The sequence below is a fragment of the Microtus ochrogaster genome, chromosome 1 (genome assembly GCF_000317375.1).
Source record: "Microtus ochrogaster isolate Prairie Vole_2 chromosome 1, MicOch1.0, whole genome shotgun sequence".
NCBI classification, from domain to species: domain Eukaryota; kingdom Metazoa; phylum Chordata; class Mammalia; order Rodentia; family Cricetidae; genus Microtus; species Microtus ochrogaster.
The window spans coordinates 70945046-70965219 of record NC_022009.1 but is presented as its reverse complement, the minus strand read 5'-3'; the positions used below and the strand labels follow the sequence as shown (position 1 = coordinate 70965219).

Sequence of the window (20174 nt, the reverse complement as noted above, 5' to 3'; positions counted from 1 at the left end):
CAGAAAAGAAAACAAAAGCCCAAAAAAGTGAAGCATGAAAGTAGCTAGGAACAGTCAGAGAGTGACGTCACTGATGTAGATGGTGGGGAGAAAGGAAGAGACGTGCGGCCAGAAAGGGGCCTATTCTAGACATTTTCACTTCAAATGTCTATTAGACACTAAAGTGAAAATGTCAAGCTGATGAGTGAAGATGGCTTTTGGAATTAGAAAAGGTTTGAGAGTTAAAGAGAGAGTACTTTGCATTGTAGAACTATATAGTTTCATCCAGATCGGGAAAATACAAAGATTGAATGAATAATGATCAATAAAGTATTAAAGGGGAAAAGATACGACTTTTAAAATCACCAAAGAAATTGGAGCAGGAAGTTAACTACTGTAAGACCATATTATAAACATGCACGTGTGTGTGTGTGTACACAACTACACCTACAATAACAGTGAAGTACTGGCAACAAAGGAGGCATGTGGGAAAAGCATCTACTTAATCTAGTTCCACAATTTTTGGCAACGACAGTGCAAAAAATCTTAAAAAGCATATAATCTGCATGTAAATAACTCCAAAGAAAGATATATAACCATATTTGATGTTAGGCAAGTCTACTAACACAACCTCGGACAGAAAAAGACCTTTTGAATAACATTCCTTTGTACCTTAAATCATATTACCTAGCAAGTCTCTCAATCTTAAACTAATACCCACACTAAAATATTTGTAGGTATCAAACTCTTCAAACATATATGTGTTTCATTATCCCCCCCCATGAGCTATTACACTAGAAACTTTAAAGTAGCTTTGATATGAAGCTGGGCTCAAGCACTTTTGATATGGTAACTATGAAAGATAAAAGTTACATTTATTATATAATAATTAATTTGGCATAATTTTAAAACATGAAAAAATGACCAATTTAATACAGTAAATGAACACCCTCTGGGACAAAGGTCTCTCCCCAGGGATCCTACCTGCCATGCACTAGCTCATTTTAAGACTATAATTCAGAGCATTTTGCAGCTCAGAGGCACATATGATAGTAAATCTTTCCCTTGAGAAACTTCTAATTTCTAGTGAACACATGATATGTATCAGAATTGATATATAAATTTTCATCCATTGTCATTTTGCCAAGCTAACTTTTAGGAGGAAAGACATTGCAATAAAAGCCAGTAATTTTCATATTTCTATCATCACCGTAATGGATTCAAACACAAAACACTGCAGATACTTTGTGAGCATTAAGAAGAGAGGTATGTTTCTTTCTTTTTTTTTACTTCTTTTTTATTTATTTATTTATTTATTTATTAAGGATTTCTGCCTCCTCCCCGCCACCGCCTCCCATTTCCCTCCCCCTCCCCCGATCAAGTCCCTCTCCCTCATCAGCTTGATGTTTCTTACAAATGTACTTTTCTCTAGTTTATAGACAAGAGCTGTTGTAGACCAGTTTACAGTAATGAATCTTTTCCATTACTTTCATAGATTGCCCACATAACACTCTACAATACCAGAAATCCTTCAAGAACAGATCTATAAAGAGCAGACCACTTTCCTGCTTCTGCTAATGGAAACAATGCTGCATTACATGCTCGTGCATCTAGAAATCTACACCTCAAATAGTTCTCAGCTTCCTGAGATCCTTAAGAGCTTGTCACAGTGCTTCCTTTACCAACGTGTGTGACCGCTTCTTTCTGTATACTTGCCAACATTTGACTTCTAAACACACATAGTTTCTGAATCTGAAACATGTGTATCATACATACATAAAATTATCTATCTGGGGAAAAGCATAACCTCATGACACACGCTGCTACCCATCCTGATGCTTGTAAAACTGAACATATTTTTACTGGACATTTCTATTACTTTATCTGTAAATTACCTTTCTTGATTTTCACTTGTTTTTCTATTGAATTATTTTTTTATTTTTTTCCACAGGAATTGAGAAGCACTTCATATATCAGAGATAATACACTGAATGTATAGAAGGAAAGGTGACAAATATTTTTTAAGTCTAAACTTTTTTCAATAAATCAATTTCTCCTATTTGGTTTACATTATTAGAGACAACTCCTGGGCAAAGTTGCATTTGAAGGATTCTATAAAACTCCTACCTAATGTGAGTCACTTGACATGTACTTTTTCATATCCTACTATGCTCCAGGTTTTGTTTTATACATTAGAGACTAACATGGAGAAACATGTCATATGTCATATGATGTAACATTCTAAAGGAGTGATGGGCACACAGTATACAACAGATGTATTAGTAATGAAGTTCATAGCACTCCCAGGACAGCAGAACAAAGAATAGCACGAAAACTGCAATCAGAAATGCTGGTGTGAGAGGGAGACCGGACAGGCCTACTACAAGTCAATCAAATGGTCTTCTGGAGTATGTGGTTTGTAATAATCTTGAAGAATTATAAGTTTTTAACCAAATAGATCTCTGAGATTAGAATTTCACATGCTGAAAAAGCAAGAGCAGAACACTGTGGGAGAACCTGCCAGTGTCTGAAAGGAAGAGCGACTGCGTGGTGAGAATGTCCAGAGTGAATGTGAGGCTAACTCATGATCAGATAGAAGAAGCAGTGTGCTCAGAGGCAGATAGAGCCTAACAAGTGTCCATGCAAGTTTGGGTACATTGGCTTTTACCATGCAAATTGACTTAAAACATTCAGATGTAGGCAAGAGAAGAAAGTTTAAAAGGAGAAGGCCTAGGGTGGTTGTTGCAACTGTTGGACTTAAGGTAGCAGTTAGTTTGTTAGATGCAGGCAGTCTGGGATTGTACTGTGAGGGGTGAGTTCAAGGTATTGGGGACCTGAAGCTTAAATTATAGGAAATATTTGGAAAATTATAAATTTAAACCATAAGCATTAAAATATAGTAAGGAGCTTGTATGAGCCTTCATAAAGATTCTGTTAGTTCACGGTTGCTATGGTTTGGGGGAGGGCTTTTGTCTTCTCACAATTCATGTATTGTAATTTGACTCCAATGCAACAGTGCCCACATTTTTTGGGCTTTGACCTCATAAACAGGCTACTACTGCTATTTTATATATGTTTTCAGAAAGGGCTTCTTTCTCTCCTGTCACGTGAAGACATTACATTGATCTCTTTTTCTGTCCCTTTACCCTCTGCCTTGTGAATATTCTGCAAGAAGCTGTCATTAGATGCTAGTATCTTGATTGTGGACTTTCCAGACTCTGCATCTTTGAGAAATGTTTTTTATACAGTAACAAGTAAGGTATAAAAGCAGCACAAATTCCAAAAGCATGCATTTTGCATATAACAGCACATAAAAGGCAAAATACATGATTCTCACAAGACTAGGACATTCCATCACTGAGATGGGGACAAGAGCAGGAAGCAGTAACAGAGCAGGAACAGGATCATCATGGTGGTGTAGAATCTTGGACACTAACTACAGCTGGCATAGAAGTCATGTAACAAAATGGGACACACACTGCTGACAGGTCAATGAACATGTGGACTGAGAACACCAGGAATTAGCAGTGTGGCTACCATTGATGTTCACTGCAGGTTTGGTGTAATGGTGGTGGTAAGAGCCTGCCTGGAGTAAATTTAGGAACAGAGAGAACACAGAAAACAGACTGGAGATAATACTTGGTGACTTTGGCTATGAAGGACTAGAAGGGGCATTAGTTTGTGAGGGAAAGGATGATAATGAGAAGACAGTTCAGTGTTTTAAAATGGGATACAGGAACGGGAGGGGCGGAGGGACGGGAAGTCCCAGGCTAAATATATTCACAATATCTTGCATACATGTATAAGAGGGTCAACATTTAAATTAAAAGGACAGGAAAAACACTGCATGCAGATTGGAATATGTCCATGGAGAGTCAAAACTTGACAAAAGGTACAATTAAAGAGAAGATATCATTCAGCAGTAGGGAAAGCATATACCTATAGTATAATCAAAATAACTGACTTTGAGCAGAGAGAGAATTGACTGTGGAAATAATAAGGCAAAGGTCTAGTAAGTGTTGGCATCAGTTTATGGAAGGTCTCTTTTGATGGTGTCAGTTTCAGTGAAGTACGTGTAAGGTTATGGGCTAAGAAAGGAGAAGCAGCAAGAATGATGGTGGAGAAGGCCTGCACCTGCTATCGGTGCCCCCTCCTGATCACCAGTCATCACTGACTGTCTAATAAAACCACTTATAAAATCATGGCCATATGACAAGTAAAATAAACATCATCTTGGAATTGATAAATTCCTGTGGACACTTGTGAAAGTTTAGCCAATTCTTTTGGCTTTATATTTTCTCCACTTGGAAATTCTAAATATAAAAAGGCGCAAGCATTCATTTTAAAATATGAAACACATAAAAAGAAAACAAAAGTGTAGGAGTGTTAGCTTTACCAACTTTTCTCGATAGAGACTGCGGCCTTTCACTACCAAGCAAGAGCAACTGCGTGCTCTCCAGATGCTGACTGCAGAACTGAGCTAAGGGCAGTGAATTGGATCACAGAAATACGTTAGAAATAGACAACACTAGCATTAGATTGTTGGTAACTCAAGCACTTTAAATAAGCTATTTACCAAGTAATTTACTTTTAAGGACTAAGATTTTTCACATTTCCTTTAAATGAACACACTCAGCCACTGCACCACTGTGAGAAGAGCCGGGGATTTCAGTATCCGCCCTGAGAAACCCCAGCATATGAGTTTCACATGGGACTACTCAGCAGGTCAAGGGGAAGACAAGGTCCTCACCACACAGTTTGCTCTGCTGTTCACATCCGCTATCACTTTAGGTTTCTCACACAGTGGGTCTACAGTGTTTGGGGGGAATTGCTATTGAACAACAGTGTACTTGGAATGGGACTCAAGGAATCATGCGAAGGCGGCTGAAGAGTAAAGCGGATAAGATTCAAGGGCTGAACACGACTGCAGGATGGAAAGTGTGGAATGGTGCCTTTGCAGAGCAAGCACAGGCTCTGAATTACTCCTACAGTTTTCATCTAGATTTTCTGCATATTTACCAGTCACTAGTGCTTTTCTGTTTATCAGTAAGTAACACAAACTATCTCAAGTGAGAACGTGACCAAAATTCATCTGGCCAATACTTATTAGAAAACTAAACAAATGTTAGTTATTTGACTGTAATCTGTCTTGCTTATTGCAATTTTCTTAGGAAAAGATTTCTTCCCCCTGCCTTTACAGCAGGATTATCATACAACATATAATACATGGCAGCAATTTTTTAATCTAAAACAGAATTCCCTGACTTTTTCTATTTCTATCAGTTATAAGATTAAAAACATATTTAATAATAGCTGAATAAATACAAACTAAGATAAAATTAGTACATATATCTATATGATATTTTCCTTCTATAAAGTTTAAAAATTGTTACACTGAGCCATATTTTCCTAACTGGACTATATTTAAAGACATAAATCAGCAAATGAATTAGGGCAATTCACAAGAAAGGACTGGGTGTAGGGCACGTAAGGTGTGAGTAAGGAAGGCCGCCATTCCTTTGTCACAGCCATCTGGGGAGAACCTACCAGGAAGGAGTACAGGAGTCACAAGTTACTAAAACGAAATGCTATTGGTAAGCTATTAGTCCTTGAATAAATAAGGATTTTGCTATTCTTCTTTGATCACGTGCTTCATGTGACCCAGGATCTATGCTTCTTTTTACACAAACAAAAAAAAAGGACAAGCAAACAAAAACTCCAAAACCAAAGAAAACTGTATGAGTAACAAAATATGTAAGCACAGTAAACAGAATATTATAACACAGTGCCTATATTTCAAATTATTTCAATAGCAGATTTGACAGAAGCAAGTGTGATAACGTATCTGGAGGGTAAAATAAAGCATTAATAAGAAAATAGGTTAGTTGGCCTTTTAAGAAATCATTTTTATAAAAATCCACGTTCATAAACGTAAACTACATATTGAATTTCAGAGACAAACTTCGTCGACTGTTTTTCTACTTAGCATCTTACTGTGAGAAAAATCACTGGTCTTGCTTACACTGTGCTCCTCCATCCAGCTTTTGCTGAGAAATCAAACACTAGTGGAGCATAGGAGACATTGAAAACAAAAGGCAGACATTTCCTTGGTGAGATTCTACGCCACAGACCAAAGCAAGAGGGCACCGAAGCAAGAGGGCAGCCCTGGATGCTCTCTTCTTACCTGAACACTACTACGTTCTCCAGAGAAAAGCGATGGATCCATCATTTTGATGTGTCCTAACTGTTTCAGGGCCAAAGTGACAGGATTATGACTCTGTGTTTAAAGGAAGCTTCATTCCATAAAAAGAAAACCAAGCTCCACCTGTAGACCAGCATCCTAACATGGCCTAGATTTACTTGTCATTTTATTTCTGTGAGATTAAAAATTACTAGAATCTGTCAATGAGCAAAATTATGCTGGTTGCTTTAAATTAAATAATATGTGGAATGCCAAGTGCAACATATGTAGCAATACCTTGTTGGCCAACTAATAAAAAATATTTCAAAATATAAACTGTTAATATTTAAATAATCTCAGAAAGACTAAAAAGAAAAGTGAAAATAATAAAGTACTTCTCATCTAAATAAAACTCAACTCACATAAAATGCAAATGTGTTGGAACATCTGAAGAATTATTTTACTCAACAAGCACATTTTTGAAGGCTGGTCTGCAAATATTTAGTTTCAAAACACCTGTCAAATCGAAATAATAAGATAATTCTCATTGCAAAGTTTGACACTCTTGCAATGAAAGTGATTAAGAAAATACACTGTGCCTGCAATTAATAAACAATGTTAAAATGACAGCAATTTTCAAGCTAGAAATGTTGATTGTTGATTGTGTTTACATAGTAAGGCCAGTCTCAAAAAGTAAAATGATATTCACCTTTAAAGACATACATTTGCTCAATTCTATAAACCTATGTGGACAAGCCTAAATTATTTGTAAAAATTCTTGGAAGATAGACTAAAAGAAATGAAAAAGACCAACTCAATAATTAATCCTCAGGGGTATGAAAAGTGATCACAGTTAAGAAGTAGTCCAAAATTCCAATTAAACCTACTACCTGAATATTTGTTAATGAAGTTAAATGCATGTAAAATTAAAAAAAAATGATTGATATTTATTTGTTAGATTCTTTGAAATCTGATCATGGTGCATACATATGAATGAACGAATAAATCCTTAACCCACCATCATCTTTTTCTCCGGTTGGCAGGCAATCGCTGGGAAAGTATGGTGTAGATGAAAGGGTGATACTGTACCTGGTTAGCTCTGGAGGTGGTCATGGGGTCAGATGGAGAGGACTTGGTGGTAGTTGGGGAAGATGGCAATGTCTGGGAACAAAGCAGTTCAGGAGCAAATCAACCTTTATGAGCCTTAAGCTGATCATTAAACAAAACAAAACAAAATAAAATGTAATATAACGAGAACAAAATCCTATGACAAAAGTTTTCTCCTAGTCATTCAAATTTAATGGAATTTAAGATCAACTGAGTAACTAATACATGTAAATATGCATGCATAAGCATGTAAAAATAAATCCATGACTTGAAATCATGATGGTGACTGACAGAAACTCACATGAGATCTAAAGGCAGCCTGCCCCTATGCATGGACAGCAGGCCCACTTCTTCCCCGCTAATCTGCTTCGGGGAAAAGAGATGTCAAAGAAAATTCAGGAAGTTAGATGAAGAAATTGGAGAAGTCATTTTCCTATCAATGAGTAAAGTTGGAGATTTGAAGAAGGGGTGAGATGAAGTTTACTTTGGCATAAAAGTATCCACCTACTTAATAGTTGAACACCACCACCAAGCTGATTCCACATGAATTTAGGGATCCATACATAAAAGCAATTTAATTTGAAGTTGAGTTCTTAATATCACATTATCTTCTAAAATATTAATTTTAACAAACTTAGAGCCATCTGAAAATGTAAACATTAACCTCATATTAATAAACATGTAACTAGCAGCATTATCATATTTTATCATTTATGCTAAATGGTACATTTAAGATAGAAAAAAGTATAATATATTATAACATTGTCATCCTATGTTCAAAATAATCACAGATATTATGAACTGAAGTTTCTGTCCACTTATAAGCACATACATATGTACAGAGATGTACACACAGCAAATCATCCACGTTCACAGAGTCATTCACCTGGGTTCTTCAGAGGTCTTTAACACCTAACAAGACAGTTTTAACGTTTAAGGGCTTCAGATGTTTGTTTACGTATCATATTGCACTTAAACATAAATCATGGCTAGGCAGGGATCTTTAAAAGAGTGTTCCTTAATGGGCAAATGCGATAGTTTTCTATAGCTTAGACAAGCCTATATAATGGGTATTATGTATTACCTTGTTTCGTGTCCATCAAAACTACTGAAATATGAACAAAGGCCTAACCTTGGAGGTTTGAAAGTTTGAGAAGTAAGTAAAAGTGTTCATATATCTGTATTTAAGGGGTCAGAACTGCCAGTTTGAATAAAGCAGTTGAGAATAAAAGCGATGGTGATAAATTTGAAGGCTCTGTCAGCTCACTGCCTTCCACTGACACAATGAGACTACTTGCACCATTAGGCTATGTTTCAAGAAGTCTTTCCCTTGAAACATTTTCTTTCTTAAAATTTAAAACAATTGGAGAAGTGGTAGACCTCATGTGGTGTTGAGATAGGAATTTTTTTCAAGTCACACAAAGAACGGGAAATGTTACTAGGTCAGGGGTAAAGCCTTCGGCAGGCTTTCAAAGTTTCAAATCTTTTCTATTTAAGGCGCTTTATAATTATTTTTTGTCAGTTTTCTAGAGAAACATTATTTTCCATCATTAAAGGCCACTTTAATATGCACTTATTCTGTGCAATGAATATTGAGGCATTTTTAATAACATCACACTACCACGTTATATGAGTTCAACATTAAAGGCTTCATTTTTTTTTCAACCTAGCTTAATAACATGGAATTATGGGTGGAGTCAAACACATTTAAGCATTTGCTCTGCACTAAGTCCAACACTCACTCCACATTTATGACTAAATAGATGTCAGACCTAGGGTTCCTTTCTTCCCATATAAGTTTATGTCATACCAAACCCAGATACCGTATGTCCGTGCTCATCAGAATAGAATCAATCTCAAGTACGAGATGGATAATAGCACTTGTTCCAGACACACACCCTCAGCGAGGTGCTTAAACAGTGCAAAGAGACAGAAGTGAAAAGCAGTAACCTGATGTGGCTCAGAACTTGTAATAACTTAGATTCAGATGATCTGTCAAAATTTATTACTCCTCCTTAAGATTCTGATATATTCTGAATATCTATTAATAATTGATGCAACTCCTATTCATCAAAATTGTTCTTACTAATTTGGTTGCTCTCCCTTTCTTCTATGAATAAAATAAATAATTTAAACTTCTCAATTATATTAATGTGCTTTAAATAACAAGGTTTTATCATTAAGCTTGATGATTAGATAAGAAGCTACATTTTCATATTTCACACAGGTGAGAATTGCTCAAGTGTGCACTTATTTTAAGGTCACGGCAAAGAGTTAGTGTCGTTTCTCGGGTGAGGTGTCTACATAACTCTAGTGGCAGAAAGATGAACAGCTTTCCCAGCTACTACTCAAACAGGCCCTTGGATGCATAAAATGCATCCTCTTTTTATAGTTGCAGTACTAATTATATTCTAAGCAATGTTCAAAAAGTTTAAAACTCCATGCTTTTTTAAATTCTAGAAGGAAACCTGCCCCAATAAACAGATGAATATAAATATATTAAAACAATGACTTTAATTTAAAGCTTACTATTATTTGGGCAAATGGAATAGTTGAGAAAATTGTTCTTAAGTCTGCAGATATAGACAAATCCATGTAAAGTGTTCTGAAATAAAATACAATTGTTCAATGATTTTTCTTTACTATTTAATAAGTAAAATATTTATAGTAAATTACTATTCAGTATTAACATAGTGATATACTTCTCAATAATATACATCATGAATATGTAATTAATTGAATATCCGTGTAACATCAATGTGGAGATAAATTTGTAATGTACAACATCTACAAAGCACACATTTTCCTAATCTATTTTTCCCTTTTAAGTAGAGATCATGAAGGACACAGTAACTTTGAACCCCCCCCTTTTTTCTATAGATAATATAGTGTGAATTATGTTACAGAAATATATATTTTTTTGAGACAGAGGCTCATTATATAGCATTGGCTGACCTAGAACTTGTGATGTAGACCAGGCTGACCTTGAACTCACAGAGATCTGTGTGCTTCTGCCTAAAACAATGTACTTTTTTGAAATATAAAGCATTTAGTAATATCAAGATTTTTAATTCTAGAGATTTGGTAAAATATTGATAAGTCTAAATTTTGATAAATTAAAAACTAAAAATTTTTAACAAAGTATATGATGAATTCATGTTAAAATGTGAGTTTTTCTGGTCCAGAGACTATTACTATAAACAAACTCTAGAATAAATGTATCTTTACTTTAAAAGGTTCTTTAACAATAAGTTGTTAAGAACATCTAATATTTACAAGTAAAGCAGAAACAGCAGGTCTCAGCTGTTCTAGCCATGTTCATCTGTCAGCCAGCCAATAACATTATTCCATAATCACCTCCCCACGCTCCACGTTTTCCCTTAAATAATCCCTCTATACTAGTCCTTAAGAACAAAACATTTAAATGGCAACTGTCCCTATAGCTTGTCATTTTTGATGGACACCCTACCTGTCTTCCAACATTAACATCTGGTCCATTCATATCTGTTTTCCCACCAATAACAATGCCTGAATAAGTCCTCAAAATCTGGCCTGTTTTATTCACAAAGAACAACAAAAATAAAAAGATGTCTTTACTTTTTAAATAATCTTTAAGATAAATTAATGGAGCTCTTTAAGAAAATGAGGAATAATCTTGTCGTCTATAATATCATTCTACCACACAGGTCTTTCTTGTCTGTCCTCACCTTACTTAACTAACATGAATTTTCTCTAAATCTTAGCACAGATACACCAAATCAGCCAGTCCTGTTACTAGTCAAGGGCTGTGAAAGCCTTCTCTCAAACTGCATCGTATCTCATCTTTCTAAAACAAACTTTTCTCCATCTTCCTTACCTAACTAGAATCTTCTGAGGTTTATGGTACACTGTTTAAACTGCACTTCTGGAATATAAACATGCTTTCATAGGTTAAGCAACATTACAAGACAAGCTAGGATGAAGTACAAAGGGTATAGTTTCACATATTTGGCAACTAAGTATTTAATAAATTTATGTTTGAATAAATGATGTTCAAAATTTGAGGAATGTCACTTTGTAAACTTATCAGAAAAGTAAAATTCTGGTCCAGTTTTAAAAATGTACTGGCATTTTTTTTTTTTTTTTTTGATTTTCGAGACAGGGTTTCTTTATAGCTTTTGGTTCCTGTCCTGGAACTAGCTCTTGTAGACCAGGCTGACCTCGAACTCAAAGATATCCACCTGCCTCTGCCTCCCGAGTGCTGGGATTAAAGGCGTGTGCCGCCACCACCTGGCGGTACTGGCATTTTTAAATGTAAGAAAATTCTTTAAGTTTCTTACTTTTCTTTTCCCTTGCACAGCTTGGCTTTACAAGGGGTCCAGAATTAAGAAATGAATAACCTGCATCTATTACACGAAGCTGGATCTCAGGCACTGAAGAAGTTCATCACTGTCCTGCATGGAGAACTTTTGAAATGAGCATGCAGGACACAAGAAACCTCACTAATATGATGCCATCAACCAGAAAAGATAGGGACGTATGGATGGAGAATTATGGTTTATAAGATGTACATAGTTGGTAAACTGTATCTAGAATACAGTGCAGAACATAATTGATTAGAAAACCACAACAGATAATGGGAAGTCAGCACTTTTAAAATCTGACTTTCTGAGAACCACATTTGACTTATGATTTTAAGTATAAGTTATACATTAAAATTTTTAATAGTAAAAGTTTAAAATTGTCAACCCAAAACAAGCAATTAGGAATAATAACAATAATGTAAACACTAAGCAAAATTCATAATTTCATTTTTCACTTGCATCTGTTTATAGAACTGATAACTGGCTCTAACATTTCGTTAACTCCAGTTTTATTCTGTAATTAACCTTCCGTAAAGGAATATTTGTAATTAAAACTTGAAAAGAAATTATTTTTAGGGACAAAATCCTAAAGTAATAGCAAATACTGGATCACTTGTTCTGTGCAAAGTTCTTAGCAAGACATCTTCAGAGTCTGTGGATTAAAATTTAAACTTTTAAACAACAAGAAAGCCACTTTTTATCTATTCTATAACAAAATAATTTACTTTACAAATGCTTATTCTATTAATGTGTTAAGCGGCATCATTTTATGAGAAATAAAATAATAATCATTAAAATTTATATACTTGACAACTACTTTGGTCATTGTTTGGTAAGAAATAAGAAACTGGCCAACTAGATACCTAAAAAGTTAAAGAGCTTTAATGTTGAGCATAAGAAGATGCATTACTATAGGTCAAAAACGCATTTATCCTACAAATTTTAAGAAACTTGGCATAGGTTCTACATTGTACAGATAATGTGTGTTAAATACGCTGCCTCAGCACACTCAAGGCTCAGTTCTGCACTCTTGTAATGACTCACTGCTATCTGTATTGCTGATTTCATGAAAATGTAGAACTTAACAATGATTTTTAATTCTCTGAGTATCAAGGCATAAAAGCATAAAAAGCTTAATAAATAAATATTAACATTTAAAACTTATCCTAAACATAATTAATATCTGAATCAGGCAAACAAAAATCAGCAAAATGCTTTATAATCCTGGTGGCATTCATCAGTGTACATTGGCCCTGCATACATGACCGCCTGCCCATCTCATCTGTACAGCCATAGCTAAAACTGGGACTTCAAAAATGATTCAGTCTACTATTTGATGCAGCCTGGTACTTGTGACTACATAAACATTAAAGGAAGTCTCATATTACTGTTCTAGATAGAGTTTTATATTATTCAAGGCATAATTTTATGTCTACTTAAAAAGAGACATCAAGTGGTCACCTAAATATTTGAATGTTTAAATAGAAGTTATGGCAGAAAAGGGAGAATGGATGGGTTGGATTAAGGCCGAAAGCAAAGAGGGTGGATACTTCAGTGCTCACTCAGGACATTTCTAGCCCCACCTGATCTTAACTTGGATATCTGCCATCTAAGACACCTTGTTTTCCAATCTGATGAAGTCTCTGTATCATCGTCAAATCAAAAGACTTTGGGTTATTTTGTATTTACCTAGCATGGATGAAAGAAGCACTTCACACTACTAAGTGATTGTGAATTTAAAAACACTAGTATATACTTAGAGCTTTAATGTATGAGGCTGTTGCCACATATCCATAGAGATTCTGAAATTACAGCTATCCAACACTGATGGAAAACAGTGAGAGCGTTCTTTATATGGAGTAAGAACTACTTTGTCATGGTTTAAACAAGGAAGTACTTTAAAAATAGATTATTAATAGATAATCAAATATTACTCTATAATTTGAGCATATAGTATGCAATTATGAATTCAAAGTTGATATATGATTAAATTATGATAGGTTCATAGTACTGGTTAATATATTTTCAGTTCAGAAACATGAAATTAATAGAATTTTGAACTACATTTCAAATTCATTACAATGAAAATAAGTTTTCTGTTAATTTATAAATAATAATACATTTATTCTAAAATCACAATTTGTTGATAATAAAACTAAGTCATAAATTAAGTGGCTAAATAAAATGGCAAAAGTAGACAATAATTATGGGCAAAACTATCAATATGTATGTCTAAAATATTTACGGTAGAATAATCCGCCTTATTTAACATCAAGCAGTGTCATTTCCCTACGTCATCTCAAGTATTACTCAATCTTAAAAATTCACAGTGCTTTTGTCATAAAAATTTTTTGACAGAAAATTTCATACATTAAAATTTAACATTGGACCTTCATAACAGATATAGGTACTACACATGTGATACAAAACATAATGGGTGATCGCTAACAAAGGCCTGAACTCTAGCTGTACAGATTGACTTACACACGTGTTGGCAAATTAGTAAAACAGGAGTCTGTACACAATGCCTATCCTGAGAACTACAAATGTCACTAAAGTTGGGCATTGGAAATGTGGAAGATAGAAACTTCATTTCCATTTTTTTATAATTCATTTAAGAAGTGTTATATTTTAAACAGAGTAGCGTTCCATTAGTTAATAAAACCCCTGCCTCCATAGCTGCAAAAAACATTCACAAGGAGTCACAACAGTGCCTCTTTGTATATCTCTAATAGATGTAGAATTCAATTAATCAATAGCTTGATTTGCCAATCAAGGGCTGTGAAATTCTTAAAAAACTAAATGACAACTTTAGATAAGTTTAAGCCTTTTCCTGGCAGGACTAAACTGCTTCCTCTGGAAGGAACTCAGACTGCACTGCGGGTCATTCCTCTCTCATTTCCCAACCGAACACTCACTTGTTTGATGCGATCAGGGTTGACGGTGGTCTGAGGTTGTAGGATGCTGACTGGTTCTGTCTTGGCCACATTTTGGGGCATTTCTCGGATTTTTTCTGCAATGAATCCATGAACTGCATTCAGTGCTTCAACCGTTCCCTGGATCAAGCATACCCGCTCAGTGGTACCTGAAGACAGAAGACTCGTTTTCAGAAAATTGTCCTTTTCGTTTTACATTGAAACATTATGAAAAAGAAGGCATAATGTTGATAAAATACTGCAACGTTTACAACTCTGAAGTTCTAAGTGTTCAATTGAAATTAAAGTAATCAATACATTTACTTCTTAAAAAATGTCAGAATTCATTCCCTTTTATTCTCATTACAGGCAATTGGGTTCTAGAAGAACCAAAGATCTAGAGATCAGAGCTCATCACTCATTCATGGGGATAAATACTCATGAAGAACTCAGAGAAGGCCTTAGGACTAGAAGCTGTAACAGATAAGAATCCATGAAAATACCTTTTAAGGAGCTCATTTTTAAAAATCAGTAAATTATTATACTTTTTGAATACAAGAATGAATATCAATTTTATTGATGATGTACTTTAAATGTGATATCAGGGACATATAAACAGGACTTAGATTATCTATGATACAGTATAGGAATTTTGTGGACACACCCTGAGGTCATGACAACCCAAGATTAGTTTTCATACTGTTCTGAGGCTGACTACAGCAGGCCTGACTTACAAACTGATTACACAGCTATTTCTTCAGTGATCCAAACCACCTGATGGCTTACAAATTGTAACTAAGACCTGCACTACAGTTCTCACTGGTGCCAGGATTTCAAAATTTGTGCCAATGTGTATGTACAAAATCGTAAAACTTCTAAGGTTAAAAAAACAATCACAAAGACTCAACGTTGCTTTCAAGACTGATGCAAACGATGTTCATAATTCCTTACAGACAGACCTGTACCACAGGACTTAGGAATAGGACTATAATTATAGAAATATCTAAATTATATTTTCATATTTTTGTCAATGAAAATTTCGATTTGTAAAAATATGTTTCTTGAGTTTCAGAGGTATTAAGAGCAAGCAGAGTTTATTTTTAAGGATGGACGGAACATAATGTGATCTGTGGATTTAGATTTCCCTGTTTCTATTAATCAGTTTAAGTTACTCTTGTCTATATTGATGTATCTTTTGGTCCTGGGGTAAACGATCAAGTTTATACGGACACCCAGGGGACACTTTACAAGACTGTATTAATTGTCTAGTAAATGACTGGAAAGGATTCCCGATCAATGCGGCTAATGCAAAATGTTCTTCAGGTTCTCAGACCACACAGAACACAGATCAGATTACATCACTGCTTCCAGAGACACCACAGAGCGCTCTGGGGATGCCAAAACAGTCTGGCTTAAATGACGAGTTCCAAAGAAAGAAGCCTGGCACAACGTAAACTAAACACTGTGTAATCCAAGTTATTCTTAGAGTTTTGATTTAACATAATATGTGTCTGACCACAGCAACCAGTGTTCTTCAGACCGTGTAGACTAACAGAAAATAAATGGAAAACCCTGATTCATAAAGAAATAGAAACGCCTAAATACGACGTTGCACAAGAGCAAGCGTGAGGCATTCTGAGGGCAGTTTACAGGGCCACTGTTGCGTAGACACACAGATTGCCTGGATCACACCCTTTCCCTTAGGACCTGCAAACAGGGTGGGCCCCAAAGGAAACTGCACAACACTGGGAGACTTAGCTGAGACAGTGTTATGTTCTGCTCCTGAATCCTAATGGCTTTGCACTCAGGTAACACAAAACCATAATTTTTTAGGAAAGAGTTAAAAAAAAAAAAAAGAAATCCTGTCAAGTATATGACCAAACTATGTAACACAAATGAGCCTATAAATCATAAGAGTTGCTGGGTTTTGTCATTTTAAAGGCTTTTAGACTCCATTAGTGTCTAAGCTAAACTGCCAGATATTTATCATTTTATTTGCTTAATGGCAGCATTTACTACTCTCTGCAACAGAGTGCAACAACGCTGAGACTCAGCTACAGGAAAAGGCGCGCGCATCCTACATAATGCACAACGCAGGTGTGCAGGACATCATTGTTTCCAACCCACACTTCAAGACGGGTGTGAATTCACGGCATCATGACTGATTTCATAATGGTCACTGTCCTTCCTTATAACTTTCCACTTCCTGTTCCCTTTCCAAACATCCCTCCCTGCTACTTTCATGTCACATACGGTAACAGATAAATTACAAAATATGTGTTCATAACAAGAAAGACCGTTGGCAAAGAGCAAAAGCGATGCTGGAAATGGCTTAATGTTTCTATTTCAAAGGCAATATCAAATATTAAAAAAAAAAACACGTTTCTAAAAAAGGGTACAATCCTCAAGCAGATCATGGCAAATTCTTCACAGAAATGCAGTAAAATATATTCTCTGTGCTGCTGCGATTTTTGGCCAGACCCTTAGACCAGCACCCAGGTATTTTCTCACATGTGTCCTGGGTTTCATTCCTTTTCACCCAGCATACACTGTTCCTGCTTAAGATGGACTTCCTCTGTATACACCATGCTTTTTCTCTTGGATATTTTCAGTGGTTAAAAACATTAACATAATTGGAACAAGACATTTCTATAAATTTAATGAATTAAAACTTAGGCAAAAATGACAAATTGGGAAAAATTGAATGAAAGGTTAATGGGAAAATGTGCATGGAAATGTCAGTATCTCCACTCGATTTTAGGTGTCAATACTAGCAAGATGAAACATATAGAACCATACACTGCTGGGATGTAGGATCAAGCACAGCTCCTCTGAGCAGGGCATACCCCAAAACAGCTGCAACGAAATGTAACAAAACAGCCTTCCATTATAGTTACAGATAGCACTGAAAACTCAGAAACTGACCATACCAAAAGGAAGTCAAATTCCATAAGGATGTAAAATACATTTATTGACAATTCATACAGTTTTATAAGCAAATGAAATATTATTTTATAAAAAAGACTTGACTTAAAGATATTATGATTAAATACAATCTAGAATTTGATTGGTTCCAAATTAAAAAAAAACTTTATGTAAAAGATAACTGAAGCAATGATAAAAAGTATTCATTATGTAGCACCAAAGGATCACTTTTAATTTGAAATGCTCTGTCTATGGCACTCAATTAGATAAAAGTACCTTATTAACTTGGCATCCTTTAAGGAATTCTGGATGTCCTCCAGCTTCTTAACATCTAACCTTCAATCTCAGTATCTCTCTCAGATCGACTCGATTATTACCTTTTCTACAATCCCGCCCTAATCATCCATCACAGGTGTGTCTGGACAAACCCACTCTTCACGTCACTCCTGTTTGTCCTGTCAGTGACATTCAACACAGCTGACTATCCTGTTGCTGGAAAAAAAACAAACCTTAAGTTTTTCTGGTTCTGGTTTCTCATTTGTTTGCTCATCTGCTGAGCAGTCACTGAGTCCTGACCATTCAAACACTACAGTGGTGGCTGGAGACACAGTCATGGCCATATCTCTCATGGCCTCATGACGTTCACAGTGTTCTTCCTGGGTACTATACACAAAACATGAAAAGCACACAGCATGAAGAACAAAAGGAAGAAACTGCAATGGAGACTATTTGGGGCCAGAAACAGGCTGAAAAGGTATAAAGAATCATACTCGTCAGGTTTATCACCATACTCCTGTTACTTAGAACAGTGCTTGACCTACCGATGACCCGAGCTGCCTTCTAATACATGACTAGTGTCTAGGTTCCATGACATCGCTAAAGTAAAAAACACACATGATTGACTTAGAAGGTTGTTGTCTGATCTGCATTATAAAGTCAATAAATGTCTCTGGATTTGTAAGCTCAGCCAATACATGTGAAAATGAATTTTGGGAAGTGAATAAAAAATAAACTACAATAAGTTATAAATAATCTCTATGTCCATAAAAAGGCTTTCAATAAAAAGAACTTAGGCAAATGCATGAGGACATATAATGAATCACAAAACTTTATTTTCAAAGTTAAAAAAAAAAAACAGAGCTAGCACATGACTCAGTGGGTATAGACACTCTCCCACAACCTGGTGAGCTTGAGGAGCTCCCTGGAACCCACAGAACGTGTAAGGAGAGAAGCAACTCCACAGACTCTGACCTGAGGGCTTGCTCTGTGACACAGAAGCTACTTCACCAACACAGTATAACAACAATAACAACAACAATAAATATTAAAACTCTATTCATAATTTCCCTAGCCCTAGCAGATTAAGGTTAGGAAAAAGCATGTTTCTTTCAATGCTTATTCATGATTTTACATATATCAAATTTTCTCTCTTTTTGTGGCTGCAAAATAGTTCATTACATACACAGAGCATACACTTTTATACGATCATATAGACTCTACATTTACAGCTTCTGAATACTGCAAGGATGCTTCAGTGATCACTAGTGAATACATATCTTCTTAGGTATCTATTTCTGATACTTTTGTGTATAAACAAAGGAGCACACAATTTCTGGAAAATACGTAATTATATATTTAGTCTTTTTAAAGACTTGCCAAATGATTTTCTAAAATCACACAACTTCACATCCTCACTATCAGTGTAAGAGGGTTCTAATTTTCCCTTCTGTAGACAGCATTTAGGCTTCATTATTGTAATTAAATCTATACAAATGGGTGGGCAGGGCTCACTACAGCGAAACTGGCATTTCTCCAGGGCAGTTGGGCATCTTTCAAGTTCTTATTGTCCATCTTTATTTCTTTGCACAATTTATGGATTACCTTTATATTATAGAGGTTTTGTAGTACTTCCAAAACAATATTTCCCCATCCTAAAGATTGTCTTTTTATCTGATGATAATTTCTCTTGTGCACACAAGTTTTATTCATTCATGTTTGTGTGTGTGTTCGTATGAGTCCGGAGGTGCACATGCCATGGCACACTGGTTGACTGTCAGTCCTCACCTTCCAACTTGTTTGTGGCAGAATCTTGCTGTTGGCTGATGCATACCAGGTTCGCTGGTCTGTGGCCTTTCTGGAAGCATCTGTCTTGGTCTTCTCTGGAGGAGCTCTGGGATTACAGATGTATTACCACACCCAGCCTATGAGAGTTCTGGGTATTTGACTAGTTTTATAACCAGAGTCTCTCCCTAGTCTGCGTATTTAGTTTCTGATGAAATCAACTTTCTTTTATGTCTTATTGTTCTTACTTTTAGTACTAAATTAGGAATTTCACTCCCACACCTAAGATGGTAAAGGACTCCCTTTATTTCCCTACAGATTTTTAGGGTTCTATTTCTTATAATCTCCAATGTTTTCAATTGTTATAATAGCTTTAGCATATCACATTATAACTAGATAAAGGTTTTACATGATGTAAAAATAAGACTTGGAAGTTTTTGAAAAGTATTCAATTCTTAAAAGTCACTTTTTGACACTCAAATCTTACTTCACTTTAATACTATTAAGACATTGTAATTAAGTGATACATGATTACCATAAGAATTAAGGGTTAAATATGTGATAATAGTTTATATATCTTTAGTTGATTGTCTGTAGCTCAGAGCAGTTAGCTGGATGTCTTAGAGACCATGGACTAAAAATGACTGACTTATACTTTATGAT

General features: G+C 35.4%; 1 protein-coding gene across 6 annotated transcripts in view; it reads right to left on the bottom strand.

The window, feature by feature from the left end:
- The window catches only part of Nova1 (NOVA alternative splicing regulator 1), a 119962-nt gene that overhangs the window by 7266 nt on the left and 92522 nt on the right, over positions 1–20174 (bottom strand). For 4 of the 6 annotated variants that reach the window (XM_005343812.2, XM_013347868.2, XM_026782318.1 and 1 more), the window contains 2 exons: positions 14529–14695; positions 7250–7321 (listed from right to left, as the gene is read on the bottom strand). In XM_005343812.2, the coding sequence (XP_005343869.1) occupies positions 7250–7321; positions 14529–14695 (239 nt within the window). The remainder of the gene's footprint in view (positions 1–7249; positions 7322–14528; positions 14696–20174) is intronic. The other 2 variants (XM_005343813.2, XM_026782324.1) reach the window with 1 other exon arrangement.